Source organism: Dromiciops gliroides, chromosome 4 (genome assembly GCF_019393635.1).
Source record: "Dromiciops gliroides isolate mDroGli1 chromosome 4, mDroGli1.pri, whole genome shotgun sequence".
Lineage (NCBI taxonomy): Eukaryota > Metazoa > Chordata > Mammalia > Microbiotheria > Microbiotheriidae > Dromiciops > Dromiciops gliroides.
The window spans coordinates 311591168-311612514 of NC_057864.1; the positions used below are offsets into that span (position 1 = coordinate 311591168).

A 21347-nucleotide genomic window follows, 5' to 3' on the forward strand; every position below is an offset into this window, starting at 1 on the left:
TATTTATTTACACATTGTATCCCTCCCAGTAACATGTAAATTCACTGAGACTAGTAACTACTTACTTTTTGTTTTGTATCTCTATTATAATGCCTTATACAAAGTAGGTGTTAAATCAGTATTTGTTGAATGGAACTTAATTGAAGTGTTGATTGATAATATATGTAAAAAGACATGGGTCAAGAAAGGCAAGCACTGAAAAAATTATTGGATTTGGTCATTCAAAAGTCACTGCTGTTTTTTGAGAAAATGATTTTAGCTTGAGTAGAGGTAGATGCCAGATTACAAGGGGATGTGGAGAGATTTATAGAGAGATATTAAAAATATCAAATTTAGATGATGTTTATAGTAAACAGCAGTGATGGAGAGGCTAGAAATGGGCAGAACTATATGGGGTTGAAGGATCAGGAGAACACTTTTCTATAACTGGGGAGAACTGAGAATCAAATGGGAAGGGACTATCAAAAAAAAAAAAGATTGAAGATACATGAGCTAGATGTGATGATTGGTGTAGTAAGATCCTGGGAAAGGTGAAAAAAAAAAAATAGCATTAAAAGCACAGGTTAGGAGGCAGAGCCAGCATTGTGGAATACCTGCAGAACTCAGACCAAGGGCAGTGAGCAGACTTTGCCCTGTATCTCACCACTTTGGCAGTGTTAAAAATGCTCAAGTCTCCCACCCTGCACTGTCCTGAGATTCTGGAATAACCCAACACACAGTACCCCAAGAAAACAGCAGGACTCGAGAGAATAAAAACTCTTTTTAGACATTCCCTTCCAGAAATGTGCAGATCCCAGACCTTACATAAAGCTCAAAGTAAATAAGTAGACTACAATAATGAGCAAACAAACAAAAAGAATCCCTGCATAAAGTAGTTTTATGATGATAGTGATGCTCAAGACACAACCTTGGAAGAAAAGAATGACTCCAAAATGTCAACAAGCAAACTCTGAAAAATACATCCTGGACACAAGTTGAGGTAGAATGAGAATTTTTTTGTGTTAAAAATTATTTTTTAAACCAAATGAGACAACATGACTGATGTGGAAATATGTTTAACACGATTATACATGTATAACCAATATCAGATTGCTTGCCATCTTGGGGAGCGGAAGGAGGGAGAAAAATTTGGAACTCAAAATCTTATAAAAATGAATGTGTTGTGTGATGATCAACTATGATAGACTTAGCTCTTCTCAGCAATACAGTGATCCAAGACAGTTCCAAAGGACTCATGATGGAAAATGTTCTCCACATCCAGAAAAAAGAACTATAGGATCTGAATGCTATTTTTACTTTTTTTTTGTTTTTTGAGGGTTTTTGAGGTTTTTCCCTTTTGTTCTGATTCTTCTTTCACAACATAACTAATGCGGAAATAAGTTTAATGTGATCGTACATATATAATCTATATCTGATTGCTTTCTGTCTTGGGGAGCAGAGAAGGAAGAGAGGGAGAAAAATTTGGAACTCAAAATCTTATCAAAACAAATGTTGAAAGTCAACAGCTTGAAAAGCCAAATGGAAAAGGAGATATAAAAACTCTCTGATGAAAATAATTGCCTAAGAATTAGGATTAAACAATTGGAAGCTAGTGACTTTATGAGAAACCAAGACACAATAAAGCAAATCCAAATGAATAAAAAAAATAGAGAGCAATGTGAAATATCTTCCTGGAAAAACTGCTGACCTGAAAAATAGATCCAGGAGAGAGAATTTGAAAATTATTGTACTACCTGAAAACCATGATCAAGGAAAGAGCTTAGACATCATCTTCCAAGAAATTGTCAAGGAAAATTGCCCTGATATTCTAGAAGCAGAAGGTAAAATAGAAATTGAAAAAATACACCAGTTACCTCCTGAAAGAGATCCCAAAAGGAAAACTCCCAGGAATATTATAGCCAAATTCCAGAGCTCCCAGGTCAAGGAGAAAATCTTGCAAGCTGCCAAAAAGAAAGAATTCAATTTCTGCGGAGCTCCAATGAATAGTTGCTGTCTGTAATTCTAGCTAGGCTGTCTAAAAATCTAATGAGTGGTCACCAATAAATTAGAAGCTTTAGCAAGAGTATAGACTTTTAAGCATTTATTAAGGAGCATAAGAATTTGGTGAGGAGAGAGAAAGAGGCCAAGATGCCTTCATCTATCTATCTAAGTGAGCCAGCGTCTCAGCTCCACTCCACACTGTAAGGGCTAAAATTCTAGCTATACTATCTAAAATCTAATGAGTGGTCGCCAATAAATTATAAGCTTTAGCAAGAGTATTAAGTGTTTAAGTATTTATTAAAGAGCATTAGGATCAGAGAGAAAGGTAAACATCTAACTATTTCTTTTTTTTTTTTTTTTTTAGTGAGGCAATTAGGGTTAAGTGACTTGCCCAGGGTCACACAGCTAGTAAGTGTTAAGTGTCTGAGGCCGGATTTGAACTCAGGTACTCCTGACTCCAGGGCCGGTGCTCTATCCACTGCGCCACCTAGCTGCCCCTAACTATTTCTAAGAGACCCTATCATCCAACCTACCATGGTGAGGTCAGGAACCAAAAGAGAACCCCTCCACCAGCGTCTGCTTCCTACTTTGTGTCCTCCTCCCAGAAATGGGAGGCTCCTCAAGTTGATTGGCTGGTAGCTTTGATAGAAAGTACCCACAAGCAAATGTCACTTCCTGATGCCAAAGAAAAGCTGCATGGCCTTGCCCTTAGAAGCCTTCTCCTCATGGTAGAGCTTTCCTACAGTAAGTCTCCAGCAGGTGGCATCATTCTAATCATTACAACACAAAGTCCCCGGCGAAAGAGAGAGCCAGCCTTGCCCCTTCTTCATCCCACAAACCTCCTGCGGACATGGAAACAGCCCATCAACACATATACACAGCTCCAAGCTAATTGGCTGGTAGCTTTAATCGACAGTACCCATGAGTAAACATCACTTCCTGGCGCCAAGAATCTGACCTTCCAAGCCACATGACTTGTCCTCAGACGCCTTCTCCTCATGGTGGAGCTTTCCTATAATATCTCTCCAGCAGGGGGTGTCACTCCAATTCTCGCAACAGTCAGGATAGCACAAAATCTAGCAGCTTCTACATTAAAGGATCAGAGGGCATGGAATATAATATTCCAGAGGGCAAAGGAATTGGGATTATAACCAAGAATCATGTATCCAGCAAAACTGAGTATAATTTTTCAGAGGAAAACATGGGACTTCAATAAAAAAGAGGACTTTCAGGCATTCATGATGAAAAGACCTGAACTGAATGGAAACTTTGACTTTCAAATACAAGACTGTAGAGAACTATAAAACGTTGGAGTTAGATGACATGCCTGGGGTTGTGAAGTGGGTGGGTGTCTTGTGTCTGAGGCTGGATTGGGGCTGGGGTCCTCCTGGGTCCAGGGTGGATGCTTTGTCCACTGTGTCACCTAGCTGCCCCATGATGACATCTTTAGGGTAAAATTGAGGGGTGAGAAGAATGCACTGGGGGAGGGGAAAGGGGAGAGGTAGCATGGGGTGAAATCCCACATGAAAGAAATAGGAAAGGGTTTATGGAGTGGGGGAAGAGATGGGGGAGTAGCAGGGCAATAAATGAACTTTACACTCATTAGAATAGGCTCAAAGACCTTAATATCATCAGAGTTGTCTCAAGGAGGGATTAACACACATATCCAATTGGGTGTAGTAATCTATTTAAACTGGGCAGTAAATGAGCCTAACACTCATCAGAATTGGCTCAAGGAGGGAATAGCATACACACTCAATTGAATTAGAGTAATCTATCTAACCCTGCAGAAAAATAGGAGGGGAAGAAGATAAAGAGGGAGGGGCAAAAGAAAGGAGAGCAGAATGGGGAAGGCTTCAGTCAGAAGGAAATCCCTTTTGAAGAGGGATAGGGTGAAAGAAGATAGATAATAGAGTAAATATTATGGAGAAGGGAATATAATGGAGCGAAACAGTTAACAATAGTAATTGTGAAAAAGAAAAAAGGGGGAAAAAGTGTACAAAAAGTATTTATAGCAACTCTTTTTGGTGGCTAAGAATTGGAAATCAAAGGAATGTCCATTAATTGGAGAATGACTGAAGAAGCTATGGTATATGATTGTAATGGAGTGTTATTGTGCTGTAAGAAGTGATGGGCAGGATGATTTCAGAGAAACCTGGAGAGACTCATATGAACTGATATATAGTAAATTGAGCAGAACTGGGAGGACACTGTGCACAGTGATAGCAGTATTGTTCTATGAGCAATTGTGAATGACTTGACTACTCTCAGTAATGCAGTGATCCAAGACAATCCCAAGGGACTAATGATGAAGCATGCTATCCACTCCCAGAGAAAGAACTGATATTGACTGAACACATACTTAAAAAAAAAAAAAAGAGCACTTGTGGATTGTACATATATAACCTATGTTAGATTGGTTGCTGTCTTGAGGAAAGGGAGGGAGCTAGAAAAATTTGGAACTCTAAATCTTATGAAAATGAATGTTGAAAACTACCTTTACATGTGACTGGAAAAAACAAAATAAATGGAAGATTAAAAAAACAAAAAACCCACAAATGTTGAAATCTATCTTTACATGTAATTGGAAAAAAAATACTATGAAGATTTTTGAAAATTAAAAGCCCTCATTTAAAAAAATGAGTGTTGAAAACTATCTTTACATGTAATCAGAAAAATTAAATTATAACTAAAAAAACTAAGTGAAAGCACTAGAGGAAAAAATGGGAAAAGAAATGAGACCTATGGAAGAAAGATAAAGAAAGAGAATTAATAGCTTGAAACAAGAGATACAAAAGGGGGGAGAAATTCCTAAAATTAGAGTGGATGTAATTAAGAGCTGACAGCATATAACCTATATCAGATTACCTGCTGTCTAGGGGAGGGGGGAGGGAGGGGAGGGAGGGAGAAAAATCTGAAATTGTAAAGCTTGTATAAACAAAAGTTGAGAACTATCTTTACATGTAACGGAAAAAATAAAATACCTTATATGTAAAAAAAAAAAAAAAAGAGCTGACAGCTCCATGAGACAAGAAATATTAAAGTCAAGAGACTGAAAAAAAAAAAAGGAAAAATAATGTAAGGTATCTCACAACAAAAACTGACCAGAAAACAAATAGAGGAAATATCATTTAAAAATCATTGAATTACTGGAAAAGTTAATGTTGATCAACACAATTATGTACCACAGTTCCGGAGTGCTCATGATGAATCATACTGTCCACCATCTGATAGAGAAGTAATGGACTCAAGAGTGCATATTGAAACTTTTCTTTTTGAACATGGCTAATGTAGGAATTTATTTTGCTTGACCACACATATTTGTAATCAGTGCTTTGTGCAAAAAATTTGAATATGTGATACAAATTTCAGTTTATACTATTTTAATATATCTCTATCTATTATGGGAGGAAGGGAATAAACATTTGTTAGGTTCCTACTACATGCCAGGTAGTGTACTAAGTGCTTTGTAGATATTATCTTATTTAATCCTCACAACAAACATGGGAGACAGGTGCTATTATTATCCCTATCTTATAGTTGAGGAAACTGAGTCAGATAGTGGTGAAATTACTTGCCCCGGGTCATAGAACTAGTAAGTGTCTGAGACTAAATTTGAACTCAAGTATTTATTATTTTTTTTAATTTAAATTGTTTTGGGTTTTTTTTGGTGAGGCATTTGGGGTTAAGTGACTTGCCCAGGGTCACACAGCTAGTAAGTGTTATGTGTCTGAGGCCAGTTTTGAACTCAGGTTCTCCTGATTCCAGAGCCGGTGCTCTATCCACTGCGCCACCTAGCTGCCCTGAACTCAAGTATTTCTGACTCCATGCCTAGCACTTTATCCACTGTGTCACCAGAAACAAGAAAGATTTTGCTATTTACTATTCTAATTGCATTTCTCTGCATATTATGTGGAGAAATAAAAATAATACTGAAAACAGAGGTGTCAAAGTCATGCAACTTCCTAATGTGACCTGAACCAAATTGGGAGGGGCAGCTAGGTGACACAGTGAATAAAGCACTGGCCCTGGATTCAGGAGGACCTGAGTTCAAATCCAGCCTTAGATACTTGACACTAACTACCCGTGTGACCCTGGGCAAGTCACTTAACCCCCATTACCCAGCCCCCCCAAAAAATACAATTGGGAAATGTTTGACAAAATAAATTAAAATTCAGTGTGTTAATTTGTGGTTTTCTAAGTCAATACATAGCCCTCTGGAATTCATTTCTATTTGAATTTGACACCACTGCCATAAGCCATATCAGGAGATTCATCAGCAGCTGACATAACTTTGTATAAAGCATATTTTTAACCCTTTTTCAGCATTTGCTTTTAATTTTCTCAATGTTCTTACAGAAAACAGGCTCTCAGAGTATAAACAAAAAAATAACCTCTTCCAGTCATTGGAAAGAATCTCCTCCTATTGTGATCATCTTGAAGGACATAGAAAGTTTTTCAACAAAAGTACTTCAAGACTTCATAATTATCAGCAGGTAATGACGTCTCCTCTTATGTTGGCACTAAAAACTTCCCATTCCTTCCTTTCTTCTAGCTTCTAAAATCAATTACTGCAACATACTTTCTTTTAATAAAGAAGAAGCCACTTTTAGAGAGGAATGGTGATTAAATATTTCTTCAGTTTGATAGAAACTGGAGAGAATCCAAGCTTAAAATGGTGAATAAATGAATATCACTGTCAGATTAGGCATTTACTTCCTGACATAACAATGAGAATCAAAAGAATATTAACCAGTTCTTAACTGACTCAGGCAGACCCCCCAAGAACCTATTTGTCTTATGAAGGCAGGTTCTTATTTTACTGGATAAAAAGTTAAATTACTAAAACCTATTTTCTGATGTCTAGCCATTTTCTAAGTCTCTGAACACTAGTGCTGTCTGCTTGTCAAGAATGATACCTTTTTGGGGGCAGCTAGGTGGCGCAGTGGATAAAGCACTGACCCTGGATTCAGAAGGGCCTGAGTTCAAATCCAGCCTCAGATACTTGACACTTACTAGCTGTGTGACCCTAGGCAAGTTACTTAACCCTCATTGCCCTGCACCAAAAAAAAAAAAAAAAAGAATGATACCTTCTTGAATGCAGACAGGTCAACCAAATTAAACAAACTAGTTTGCGGAGACTTAAAGGAAAGATGTTTAAATGCTAAAATGCATTACATATATCTGCAAATCATGGAACAAGGAAGATCCCTTCGTGGTCGCCAAACTGTGAGATTAAAATTGGATATTAGATCATAAATCTCCCCTACTTAACCTTTCCCTTAATTTATCTCCCAGACTAAGCTTACAAAGGAGATCACGACCTAATAAATTTACAGGGGCATCAGGCATGAGTAAAAATGAATGTTCTACTGTTAAGGGCCCCATTTCATACTTAGCCAGCCTTTGATCTGAAAAGGCTTGTGTCCTGTGATGTAGTAAGAGAGCCCCTACTTCGTGAGGGCATTGCACCGTTAGAGGGTTACCTAGGACCAAATCAGAGGCTTTTTCTACCAAAAGGGCTGTGGCCGCCACTGCCCTAAGGCAAGGTGGGGCTCCAGCCGCTACAGGGTCCAGCTGAGTTGAATAGTAGGCTATAGGGCATTGGTTAGGCCCCAGTGATTGAGTCAGAACTCCAGAAGCCACATAGCCTATGTGACTTTGAACAAGACACCACCTCTCTGGACCTGTTTCCTCATCTATAAAATGAGGGGTTTGACTAGATCAGAACTATCAACTACACAGCTCCTAAATGTTGCCCCTACCAACTTGAAATTTAATTGGTAAATATTTAACAAAATAAATAAAAATACAATAAACAAGATAACATTACATTTGAAAACTAAGTCAATTATGCGTCCCACAGGTATCCTTATATATGGATTAGTTGTCCCTGTTTTTGTTTGAGTTTGATACCACTGGACTACATGACCCCTGAGGTCCTTTTTGGCTTTAAATCTGTGATTCTATGATAGAGAACAGAACTGCAAATCTTAATTCAGAGATATATTATAAATGGAATTAAGGCCTTGTGAGCACATTTAGTAAGAATAAGGTCTTGGGGCAGCTAGGTGGCGCAGTGGGTAGAGCACCAGCCCTGGATTCGGGAGTACCTGAGTTCAAATCCGGCCTCAGACACTTAACACTTACTAGCTGTGTGACCCTGGGCAAGTCACTTAACCCCAATTGCCTCACTGGGAAAAAAAAAAAAGAATAAGGTCTTCCCCAAAGGGGACACCCAAAATTTTGTAACTTTATCAATAGGGAATCAATTTGGAGTTGCTGGTTATTGTGGAGATTAATTACCTAACCTCTCATTGGGTCACTATTCCTGATTTTTTTTTCTAACTTACTTTGAAAAATATTTTTTATCCAAAATTCATTTGGTTTTTGGTCCACAGGAATTTTTCCTTCAACTGTTTTTTGAAAATTTTTAGATATACTTTAATATTCCCTTCCTTCTTCCCCCTCCCCCTTTACTGTTCTCTCTCCAATTCACAAATTTTTTTCACTTAAGACACTACTTTTGGAATCATTCAATAGGATAATATAGTTATTTGCTAAATACCCTCTATATTCTTGTATCCCATGTTGGGAACTGTGGCATAAATACATTTTAGAGAAATTTCCATTAAAATTTCCATACACATATGCATGCATAGTCACACACATACATATACACATAAAAGATGTCAGTTTCTCCTACTAAATACCTTAGTGCCACTTTTTAAAAATTAGGGCTACCCGAGAATAAATTGTTTACTTTGCAGCTCCTTGTCAGTGAAAGTGTTCTAGCAGAGACTAGATCTGTCATGGATATAATAAAATTCTGGCTTTGGGTGGGAATTAGATTATATGACATGTGAGTTCCTGGCTAATGACATTCTTTGAATCTATTGATCTCCCTAGATTTCGATTTTTTCACCTGCAAAATGAGGAGATAGGCATAATTTACTTTTTTTTTTTTTTTGCAGGGCAGTGGGGGGTTAAGTGACTTGCCCAGGGTCACACAGCTAGTAAGTGTCAAATGTCTGAGGCTGGATTTGAACTCAGGTACTCCTGAATCCAGGGCCGGTGCTTTTTCCACTGCGCCACCTAGCCACCCCAATTTACTCTTTAAAAAAAAAATAATAAACATTTTCATTTATGGTTTTTGAGTCCCAACATAATTTACTCTTAAGATGCTTTCTAGCTTTGAGGCTAGAATTTCTTGTTTAAATGTGAGAACTTCTATTACTATCCATTATTAGATAAAGGAAGGCTATTATACTTTGTCTCATTCAGAAATATCAAGTACTGAAATATATTTAGCTACTTAAAGACTATTTTTGTTTCTTTTTTCTCTTGGAATCCAGTCAGTACCTACATGAGCTTCCAATAGTGCTTGTTTTGGGAATTGCCACATCGCCAATCATTATCCATCGATTGCTTCCTCAGGCAGTGTCTTCTCTATGTATAGAGCTACTCCAGTCATTGTCTTGCAAGGAGCACCTAGCTAAACTACTTGACAAGGTAACTTTTCCCCAAGAAAACCAAGATAAAGAGAGTAGCAAAGAACATGGTTGTGCCATGAGAGTGTATATGTAGAGGAAAAAATGCTGTACATATCTCAGAATAACATTTGTTGAGCACATTCATTTGTGCAATTGTATATAATTCTTTATTAATTTTTGCTGGATTATTTTTGTCTTCAGATAAGAGAACAAATTTAAGAAACAGTCACATCTTTATATTTTCAGTAGTTGATATAGTAAATAGTAGCACTTAATGTGTGCATATATGTGTATGTATACATATATATGTATGTATTTATATGTAACAATAACTATTTTGCCTTTTACATCTCATGTAAAATGGTTTAAAGTTCTTAATGGAATTTTTTTTTGATTGCTGGCCTTGCAATTATGTACTATAAATAACTCTAGAAATTTTATTAACACATAATTTAAAAAATTAACACAGAAAAAAGCAATTGAGGCTTTTTAACTAATTCTACCTGGACAGGAAAATAAAGATTCTTCAGGTCATTAGCTAGTCTTGTAAGCAAGGGGTTTTCTGCAGAGATGTCATATATGCTGAATGATTATCATCCTTAGTGTACTGATGAGAATTTGACACTTATTTACCAACCATCTTTACATTTTTTCCCCCAAAGGAATACAAGATACATGTATACATTAATCAAAAACTATACTGACAAAAAAAAATAAACTGTACTGACAGTTTTTCCAGTCCTCAAATGTGAAATTGTTTTGCAGTGATCTTATTTACTTGGTTTTGAATAAGAATGGTTTCTTGCAGTTACTAAATATTCTTTGAATGTTGGAGTATAGGACAAATTTTTATTCATTCACATATGTGTGTATCTTCACTGTATATGTGTGTATATGCATATATGTACATACATGTGTATGTGTGTATATATTTATACAATCCATTGAAAACTATTTGTATTTTTCTGTTAATATTATCCAGTTCCTTTTGTTCTGATAGCTAATAAATTTAGCAGTACACAGACCATCTATAGTAGAACTTTATTGATTTACATTAATTACGTAAACATGGGGAATGAAGGAGAAAACAGTATATTCTGTTTTCTACCATTCAGAGATGAGGTATAATTTCCTGGGTAATGCCTTCTATTTTTGCTCACTTTGGGAAAACTTCATATCATCTATTTTCTTCTCTTAGAAATGGAAGAGTCAGGCATTTAATTCTCAAAGTAGTATCTCCCATAGTATTGTCAATCTTAAGAGAAATCTGTTTCAGTAACAGAAACTTCACAAATACTACTACACTAATTTCACTGATTGATTTTCTAAAAATATCAATAATCATTTAAATAGTAGACAATATTCAGTTAGTACTATCTTTTTCCTACAGGATTAGTAAACTTCTTTCATTGCTTCCAAGACTCTGCCTTGGAAAGGGAGCTTTTGTCTTCTTATGGAATGAAACTAAGAGAAAATTGAGAGATATTTGACCCAACAGAGAATTAGCTAATATGTAGCTTTCACACCTCAGAAATGTCACTTAACTGTAGTATATTCCTTCTCAGGCTCTCTCTTTAAACTAACAAGTAATGTATTTTTCCATTTTTCTTTCAGCTACTTCTTACAACCCGGTTTCCCTTTAAACTCAATGAGAAAGCTTTACAAGTTCTGACTAATATATTTTTATACCATGATTTTTCAGTTCAAAACTTCATCAAAGGACTCCAGGTAAGGGGACACTGAAGAAATTTTAAGTAGCATAATCAGTAATTTTTTAAAAAAAGGTGAAAATGCTCAATACAAATTGAGAGGTTAGTCTGAAATTTTTAATCATACAATGATAGCTCTTGAACAAGTTATGTCAAGTTATATTGTTTTGAAATCTTAGTTATTTATTGCTGCATAATGTTTAAAATAAATTAAACATGTATTAAAATAAAATTAAGGCAAAAAACCCCTACACTCTGTACTTAAAATAGAACTCTTTCCCTTGCTGTTTAAAAGCATCATATTAAGTTCTGTTTTCTGATGAAATACTAAAAATATCTTTTTGTAAAATGTAACCAGGGTAAATGAAATTACCTGGGTTCATGTTCTGGCTTTCCTGTTTACCAGTTATGTAACCTTGGGCAAGTCAGATAACTGAGCTATTTCCACAATGATATGAAGATAATTTCTGTACTTACCTCATAGGGTTGTTAGGAAAGCTCTCCATAAACTTTAAAAATACTATAAACATGAACTGCTAGTTAGTCACAGCTGTTGCTAATTCATTGTATGATATTTGAAAAATCATCTAAACACTCTGAGTCCCAGTTTCCTGAGGAGGAACATGAGAAGATTGTACAACATGATTCCCCAAGCTCCCTCAAATCTAGCATTCTGTGATTCTGTGTCTTTTGAAATGAAAATATTACTGACCCGTTGACAATAGAAGATGTGTCTTGAATGATTTTTCAACTAGTTTTCCATAATGCCTCCAACATCCTCTTAGTTGACCAGTGGAACCCTTTAGCAAGATCATTGGCTGCAGTACAATCCTTGGCCACTGAGTTTATAACTGACCTGTGCAGTGAGTGAACTCAAGATATTGCCTTCATTGGCATCATGGGGTAATCAACTACTAGCTGATTATATATTAAAAACATACTTGTGGGGCAGCTAGGTGGCGAAGTAGATAGAGCACTGGCCCTGGAGTCAGGAGTACCTGAGTTCAAATCTGACCTCAGACACTTAACATTTACTAGCTGTGTGACCCTGGGCAAGTCACTTAACCCCAATTGCCTCACTAAAAAAAAATATACTTGTGTGTATACCCTTTGATCTAGCAATACCACTACTAGGTCTTTATCCCAAAGAGATCATAAAAAAGAGAAAAGGACCCACATGTACAAGAATATTTATAGCTGCTCTTTTTGTGGTGGCAAAGAATTAGAAATTGAGGGAATGCCCATCAGATGGGGAACAGCTGAACAAATTGTGGTATATGGATGTAATGGAATACTATTGTGCTCTAAGAAATGATGAGCAGACAGATTTCAGAATAATCTGGAAAGACTTACATGAACTGATGCTGAATGATGTGAGCAGAACCAGGAGAACATTGTATACAGTAACAGCAATATTGTGGGATGATCAGCTATGATAAACTTATCCCCTCTTAGCAAAACAATGATCCAAGACAAATCCAAAAGACTCATAATGGAAAATGCTATACACATCTAGTAAAAGAACTGTGGAATCTGAATGCAAATTGAAGCATACTATTTTCACTTTTTGTTTGTTTTTGTTTTTGTTTTCTTTCTTGAGGTCTTCCTTTTTCTGATTCTTCTTTCATAACACAACTAATGTGGAAATATGTTTAACACAATTGTACATATATAATCTATATCAGATTGGTTGCTGTGTTGAGGAGGGAAGGGAGGAAGGGAGAATAATTTAGAACTCAAAATTTTATAAAAACAAATGTTGAAAACTATCTTTACGTGTAACTGGAAAAAATAAAATACTGTAAGATTGGGGGAAAAACACATTTGAAAAGTGACTTAGTTTGCTAAGCAAGTTTGAGGTTCCTATCCTAGTTATGACTCTGATGCTGACTCATTGAAGCAAGTCCCTCATTTTCTTTGATCTTCAGTTTCTTCATGCTAAAAAAAATATTACTATTGTTTAATCAAAACAACATAATATCAGTCTAAGAGACAACTGATGGTCAAAAATTACTTTACAGAAATAAAATTAAATATTAATAATGGACTTTTATTTCTTATTGGGGGAAAATAATGGTCTGCCATCATGTTATTGTTGTAGTTGAAATAGTTAGAGCCTGACTGTTGCTTATAGAGCCTTACAGAACGTTTGGATAATTCCTTGGTGGGTTTACTTTATATTCATTATTTAGTTTCAAGTTTTCAAGCTCTGGAACTTAATTTTCTCCCTTTACTCTATAGTGATCAGACTCCGGAGGACTTACTCATGTTAACTACTGCCCAGGACTCCTCCTTGCTATTATCATACCTGGAAAATAAATGAGTAGTTTTAAGGTTCTTGATGACCATAAAAATAATATCAAAGGTAATTGGTAGTGTTGTGGAATATTTTGGGCAGACCGTAATAAAATTTGGATAATTATCTCTGTTTCTCTATGGAGTTTACCTTTGTAGTAACCAGGATTCTTGTTATCCCCCAGATACAACTTCTCTTCCCTTGGACAATGTTAGATAAACACTGCCAAATTCTTTATTTTCCATTTCTTTTTGCTCAGTCACCAGAAGTGTCTGTCATTATAACGTCATTAATTTTAAAAATCCATTTCATTGAAATCTTTTGTTTTTACGTCAGTCACATTTTCCTCCATCCCTCTCACTTTTCCTCCCAGAGGAGTCATCTCTTACAATAAGAAATTTTCAAAGGAGAAGAAAAATGAAGTGCAGGAAAACTAATGAGCATATTGTAAAAGTCTGCCATTATATGTAACTATAACGTCAGATAGAAACAAGGGCCACTAAACTGTCCAAAAGGATCCCTGCAGACCACATACTGACTTAGAAAATCACATATTAATTATTTATGTTCCTTGCATTTTTATTTATTTGTTATATATTTCCCCAATTACATTTTATTCTGGTTTGGCTTTCTAGTATATTTGACACCTCATTTATCCTCTTTTCTATCTATATTGAGAAAAAACACAATGATAAAGTAATAGTGCTTGGTACACATGAATTTGTTGTATTCTTGCAACAATTCCTTGTCCCTGTAGGGATGTAAAGCCTACAGTTTGAGAACCATTAATAAAGAGAACAAAGTAACCATAATACAGTATCCTAATTCCCCTTCTCCCATTTCTATAAAGGAAAAGAAGACGACCTCTCATATCTCTTTTTTGGGGTCAAGCTTGTTCTTTATAATTTTATATTCATTTTTATCTATATCTTTGTTTTCTTTTCCATTTACATTGTTATAGTCATGGTGTATATTGTTTTTCTGGTTCCTGTTACTTGACTTTTCATCACAGCATATGTTCTTCCAAGCTTATCTGTATTTGTCAAGTTCATAAAGTCTTATAGAATATTTCACTACCTCCCAGGGATGTTGTAAGGAACAAATGAAACAATATTTGTAAAGCTCTTAGCATAGTAGGCACTTAATAAATATTCATTTCCCTCCTTCCTCCTTCATATACCACAATTTGTTTAACCATTTCACAAAGGACAAATATCTATTTTGTGCATAGTTCTTTGCTACCACAAAAAAATGCTGCTTCAAATATTTTGCTGTGTATGGACCTTTCTTGTCACTGACCTCCTTATAGTATATATCTAGTAGTGGAATCTCTGGGTCAAAGAGTATGGACATTTTAGTCACTTTCTTTTCATAATTTCAAATTGCTTCTCTGAATGGTTATACTACTTCATAACTATACCAACAGTGCATTAATTTGCATTTCCACAAAACGTTATAATGAATTAGATTGCAGCTTTTTTTACATTAATTATATTTTACATTGTTGGCTTTCTTTTCAACATTGGGAAAAACTAAACATATATTAATGACTTACTATGTACAAAGTTCTATACTTCCCACAAGGGGAGATAAATAGTTTGGATAAAACTGTTATGTAGGCCAGTGGTTCCCAACCCTTTTGGTGTTTGATGCACCCTTCTAAACATCACATGCATACCTCCACATGACAGTGGTCGTATTATTCAGTGACTGTGAAAATACAAAAAAAGATATTACTTTATTTATGGATCTTTGGAGCCCTGGTAATAATTCTTTTTCTCTTCCAAGTCTCCCATCTCCCTGCACAGGCCTAAAACCTTACATTTGGGAACCAGTCATATAGAGGAAAACACACTGTGTTTTAGTTCAGGGGAACTAAATTTGAAATCTGCTTTTGAAATCTGGTTCTGCTACTCAAGACTTGAGTCACCTTAGGCAAATTACTGCACCTCTCTGAACCTCAGTTTCCTGATCTTTAAATTGAGAGAATTGAATTAGATTATTGCTAAAGTTTCTTTTAACTCTAAACCTTATTATTCTGTGGGTCAATGGTCCTAGTCCACATGGAGCATTATCTAGTAGGGGTATTCATAGAGACACAGGTATGATTCAAATTAATACAAGTGTAGAAATGGGAAAAAATCAATGCTTTACAAGTTCTGAGGTCATTACCAGTTATGGGGTTTGTTTCTAGGAGGTGTTACCTGAGTTTAGCCTAGGAAGGGGTAGGAATTCACCAGGTAGAAAGTGGACTAAGGACATTCCAGACATAGGGAACAGTGTAAGCAAAGGAGCAGAGGCAGTAAACCATAGAATGTGTACAGGGGCTGATAGTTATTCCATTTTAGCATGACTACAGGAGGTCCCAGAAGTCTTAGTGAGGTTTTAAGCAATCAAAACTTAAATACTGAATAGCTTGAAACTGCACTAAGACTTTTGGGACATCACAACATGTGAAAACAAGAGCTATGAGATAAGACTAGGAGACTCTAGTAATGCAAGATTGTGAAATGTCTCAAATGTCAGATTAAAGAGGTGGAATTTTACTTGGTAGGCAGTAATAAGCAGCCACTACTATGTTTTAAATAAAGAAGTTACATGAAAAGATCTTTGCATAAGAAGATTAGTCTGGCAGTGCTACAAAAGGTAGATTGGAAGGGTGGGAGTATAGAGACAGATAAACCTGTTAAAAATTTATAATCTAGATGAATGGTCATGAGAACCCATAATAGACTGGTGACGGTGAGAATTATTTCACTGAAACCCACAGAGGTTGTTACTTGACTATGCTCCTTCATAGAGTAAGTAGCAGAATCAAGATTTGATATCCAGGTCTCCTTACTCCAAATACAATGCTTTTTTCTCTTTACCAATGGTTCCCAGACTGTGGGCTCTTTATTGCTAGAAGGACAGGGAATTATTGCAAAGACACCACAAATTCATATGTCTACCAAGCATTGTTATTTTGTCATTATGTATTTTCTCAGTAGAGAAGAGGGGATAAATGAGATTGTAAACTATTAACGGTACTATAGTCATTGAATAAGGAAACTTGAACAGTATATACACCCAGATTTGGGGAACAAAATCAGAAATTGTCAGCCCCGGGGGCGGCTAGGTAGCACAGTGGATAAAGCACTGGCCCTGGATTCAGGAGGACCTGAGTTCAAATCCGGCCTCAGACACTTGACACTTACTAGCTGTGTGACCCTGGGCAAGTCACTTAACCCCCATAGCCCTGCCAAAAAAAAAAAAAGAAATTGTCAGCCCCCTAACACTGAAAGAGATCAAGAAAACATCAATAACTATCAGCTTATATGCCTATTTTCCCATCTATACAAATCTCAATGAGAGTCAACTCTATATGAATAAATAAAGACGTTATTAGGTAACAGGCAAGCTTTCAACAATGGACCACAATTTTGCCACCTTACAATTAACTGAAAGATGCACAGAATATAAGATCTCATCATGCTTATTGTATATAATAAGTAATAAATATCAAACTAGGTATAAAACAGAGATGTGCTATATGTATGCCAAAGGTAATTATTCACCACTAGGATGGAAGAGATCCATCAAGGTTCATTCAAGGAGGGATTCTCTATGGAGAATGAGGTCTTCTGGATACTCTTTGTTATAGATGACATTGTACTAATTGCATTAAGCCCCTACACATTCTAGAGACTCCTGGAAGAAATCTGTATTCACACAAAGGAATCTGATCAGTCCATCTATGTAGGAAAAACCAGGAGTATAAATAATGTGGAAAGCTTTTTTGTTGACCTTGATCAGTGTTCCTATATGGCAGCAAGCTATAGAATATGACTGTCTCAGAAGAACTAAAGCATCACAGGTGGCCACAGAGAGGCACATGGTAGGTGTCAGTGCTCCAATATGTAATCAGTGAGGAATTCTGAAGAACAGGAGTAAAGTACATCATCAAGAAACTGTATGACAGACAGAGGGTCTTCTCTTTCTGGGCTGATAAGGTGGCAAGAGTGGTGGATGACAAGTTGTCAGCCAGAGTATTCCACTAGTACTCTTTCAATGCCAGGATAAAGTGAGGAAAACCACCTGAACTTTTGGTGGACCCCTGAAGTGACCTTTTGAGACAAAATGGACAAAAATCACAGAGGATGGGTAGGTGTGGGTCAATTATGATCAATAGAATTGGCAGGAATTCCCAAATCAGTGAGATCACAGATCTGTATGTAGTCATCTCACTTTGAGTCTCACAACAATCCTGTGAGGTAGGTACTACAAGTATTATTTTACACATAAGGAAATTGAGACCCAAGAAGAATAAGTGCTTTGCTAGTGGTCACACAGCTATAAAGTTATCAGAAGCTGGCTCTGAACTTGGGTCTTAAGTCCACTACCATATTCACTCCATGAACAATTACTGTACTTGAGGACAGCTGGGTGGTGCAGTAGATAAAGCACCGGCCCTGGATTCAGGAGGACCTGAGTTCAAATCCAGCCTCAGACACTTGACACTTATTAGCTGTGTGACCCTGGGCAAGTCACTTAATCCTCATTGCCCTGCCCCAGCACCCCCCGCAAAAAAAAAATTACTGTACCCAGTACAGTACAATATGGAGGATGACTTGGAGAAGGGGAGCCTGGAAGCAGGAAGGTTGAGGTTATTGGAATAGTCTAGGCAAGCAGAGATAAAGACTTGAACTATAATTGTTGCAGCAGAGGGGCTGAATATGAGAGTGATAGTGGTAGAAATAATAGGACTTGGAAACTTCATAGCATTCCACACAAACACATAATATATATGTGTATGTATGCATGTATGTATATATATGTATATGTATTTGAATATGTAATGAAATCTTTATATGTGTGAATAAAAGCTCATAGGTCTAATCTAAAAATATTCATGTAAGCATTCCCCAGAAAGGAAGCTCCTTCTACTAGTACAGAGTTGGTACCTAGAGGTTACATGATTTGTCTAGGGCCACACATTTAGTATATGTCAGAAGTAAGACTTGAGCCTGATAACTTAAGCCATATTTGCTCCATAAATATTCTAGGGGTTTGGGGGTTGTGTTTTTGTGGGGTTTTTTGGTGTTTCCCCTCAGAAAATTGAATTGATGTAAGGCCAAAGATTGCTGTTGAGACATCCCAGATATCTTCCTTCTTCTTTCAGCTGGCTATATTAGAACATTTCTATTCTCAGCCACTCAGCATTTTGTGCTGTGATCTCTCAGAAGCAAAGAGAAGAATACATTCTTTATCAGAAGACCAGTGTGAAAGTATTCGGCGCCTTCCCTCTTTTATGAGGTAAAAAAGAATTGCATGTTTAGCACTTTTATGTATGTTTCAAAAGATCTACTGCTTCACATGGATGCCCTCCACTGACACAAACTGTAGCACCTCCATACCTTACACTCTGTGTAAGTTTCTTGTCTGTTGATGTGCAGGCCTTTCCACACTTAGCTAGTCTGGTTCTAGGATGACAGACACATAGTCCACGACTACATCTGAAATATTAAAAAAGCATAATTATAAAAATGTCTCCCTTTTACAGTGTGAAAAACCTTTTAAATTACTTCACAGTTGACTTTTTAGTAGTCCATCCTTTAGTCCTGGGGATTGCTGTGCCTTACAAAACCACACAAGCTATGAAACACAACTTATTTATGCATCTAGAACCTGTAGCAAGTAAAGGTGTGGTAAATAATGGTAGAGTTATAGAATCTTAACACTAGGTGAGGTCACCACAGCTCCAGGTCACTTCCTTCATTTTAATGCCTCACTAACTTGATTTTATCAGTTCCCATGGTCATGGGATCCTAGAATCATAGATCTAGAGCAGGAAGGGACCCAAGAAACTGCCCCTTCCTCAACCTCTTCCTGTCATTTTAGATATGGAAACCGCTCTGTTTATTGTACCATGTACTTCAATTAGTGAGTGTAAGGCTCAGGGAACTTAAATCATGCTAATATTACTCACAGGCAACTGATTTATAAAACCAGAATGACAGTTCATTAATTTACCATGGAAGAACATGAAAGGCACTTACCAGAGAAATCTAATTAATCATCATAAAGGTGGTTGATCAGCATAAAATGAGAGAAGAGGGAGAGTTGACTGGGTTTAAAGGGTAATAGGAAACTAGATGGTTCAGTGAATGGAGCAACTGGACCTGGAGTCAGGAAATCCTAAGTTTAAATTCAGCCTCAGACACTGAAGTGCTGTGTGATCCTGGGCAAGTCACAATTTCTGTTTGCTTGAGTTTCTTCATCTGCAAAATGGAGATAATAATAGCAACTCTCTTCTCTGGGTATTGTCAGGATAAAATGAGATTATATTTTTAAAGTACTTTGTAAATCTTAAAAGTGCTATAGAAAGGCTAGTTACTATTACCATATTGTCATTTCATATAGATAAATGGTAAAACATGGAGAAATATTCTTACTTAACTAATAGAATACACCTTTCTAGTGACTGAAATATTTTTCTAAATAGTGTCCCTCCTTTGAACAGGATTAGCATTCCTGTTTTTAGACTCTGTACAAATCAGGACTCTTCTATTATGACAGTACTGCCTCGACCCTATTACAATTAATTAGGTCACTTCCTAAATTTTATTTTATGAACTTAGCCCATAGACAAATTAAATAAACACATACAATAAGGAATAAAATAAAATATTAAAAAGAACATCTGTATATTCATTGGCCCTTTCTGAGGCTATCTACATTTTGTATGCATGGACTCTGTAAGTATGCCTTTCTAATTCTATCTTTTTTTTTTTTTTTTTTTTTTTTTTTAGTGAGGCAATTGGGGTTAAGTGACTTGCCCAGGGTCACACAGCTAGTAAGTGTTAAGTGTCTGAGGCCGGATTTGAACTCAGGTACTCCTGACTCCAGGGCCGGTGCTCTATCCACTGCGCCACCTAGCTGCCCCTTTCTAATTCTATCTTGATTTGTATTATTTCATGTAGATATTTTCCCTTGATAAGCTTTAAGAGAAAACCTTGTCACCTTAAGAGGCACACTTTACTCAGCAGCATCATACTTATGAACAAAATGTCAGGGTCTAAGAGTTGGATGAGATCTCCAATATCAGTCAGTCCAACGGTGCGTGCACCTCTCTGCCAGCTTTCCTAACAGGAGTCAGTTACTAAACAGAAATATTAGGAGCATCCACATTCTCATTTGGGGCGCCAGACTTCTATCAATGTATGCTTACATCATGTTGGCTCTTCTGACTACTGTGTCAGATGACTAGTTCATATTGGTTGGTTAGATTTCCAAATGGATGATTCAGTCCCTTTTATGTTGATTCATGCTACTTTCCATTTTAGACAGTTGCATTTTTTACACCTTGCCCACAAATTCTCTGGTAAGTGCCCCATGCTCCAAATGTAGAACTCATGAAAATTTGACCATCATCTTGGATTTGTTTTTAGGAAGAAATACATGTTTGTGGGTATTAAGCTGGAAAGAATTTGGGGTTCTTTTGGTGGCCGTTTCCATTGGTTTTTTACATGATGGTTTTCTGGGTATGTGTGTGTGTCTCGTGCTAATTTCAGGTATGTAGAGAAGCAAACTCCAGAGAAACAAGTTGCGTCATTGACTGATGAAAGATTTCTAAAGGTAAGAATGGAAAAAAGAAAAAAAAAACTTTGTCAATTTTAAGACTTGTTTTAATTCTGTTTTTCTGCAAAGAATTTAAAAGCAAGATTTTGTAGGTCAGATTTTATTTAGCCCATTTCCTACGTTTGCAGTACAGAATGGTTTGCGTTGGTGGTGTTTCAGTTCTTTATGATGGGGTTATTATTTGAATATAAGTCCATGATGATAGAAAGCCTAGAGATGATGGATCAGAAATTGTTTTACTGTGAGAAA

The 21347-nt window shown here is 36.5% G+C and overlaps 1 protein-coding gene across 1 annotated transcript in view; it reads left to right on the top strand.

Annotated features, from left to right (window-relative positions):
• Window positions 1-21347, top strand: part of ORC3 (origin recognition complex subunit 3) — a 119566-nt gene that overhangs the window by 39480 nt on the left and 58739 nt on the right. Inside the window, exons 7-11 of the mRNA XM_044003794.1 lie at window positions 6340-6476; window positions 9336-9492; window positions 11088-11201; window positions 18640-18773; window positions 21032-21095. Of these exons, the coding sequence (XP_043859729.1) occupies window positions 6340-6476; window positions 9336-9492; window positions 11088-11201; window positions 18640-18773; window positions 21032-21095 (606 nt within the window). The remainder of the gene's footprint in view (window positions 1-6339; window positions 6477-9335; window positions 9493-11087; window positions 11202-18639; window positions 18774-21031; window positions 21096-21347) is intronic.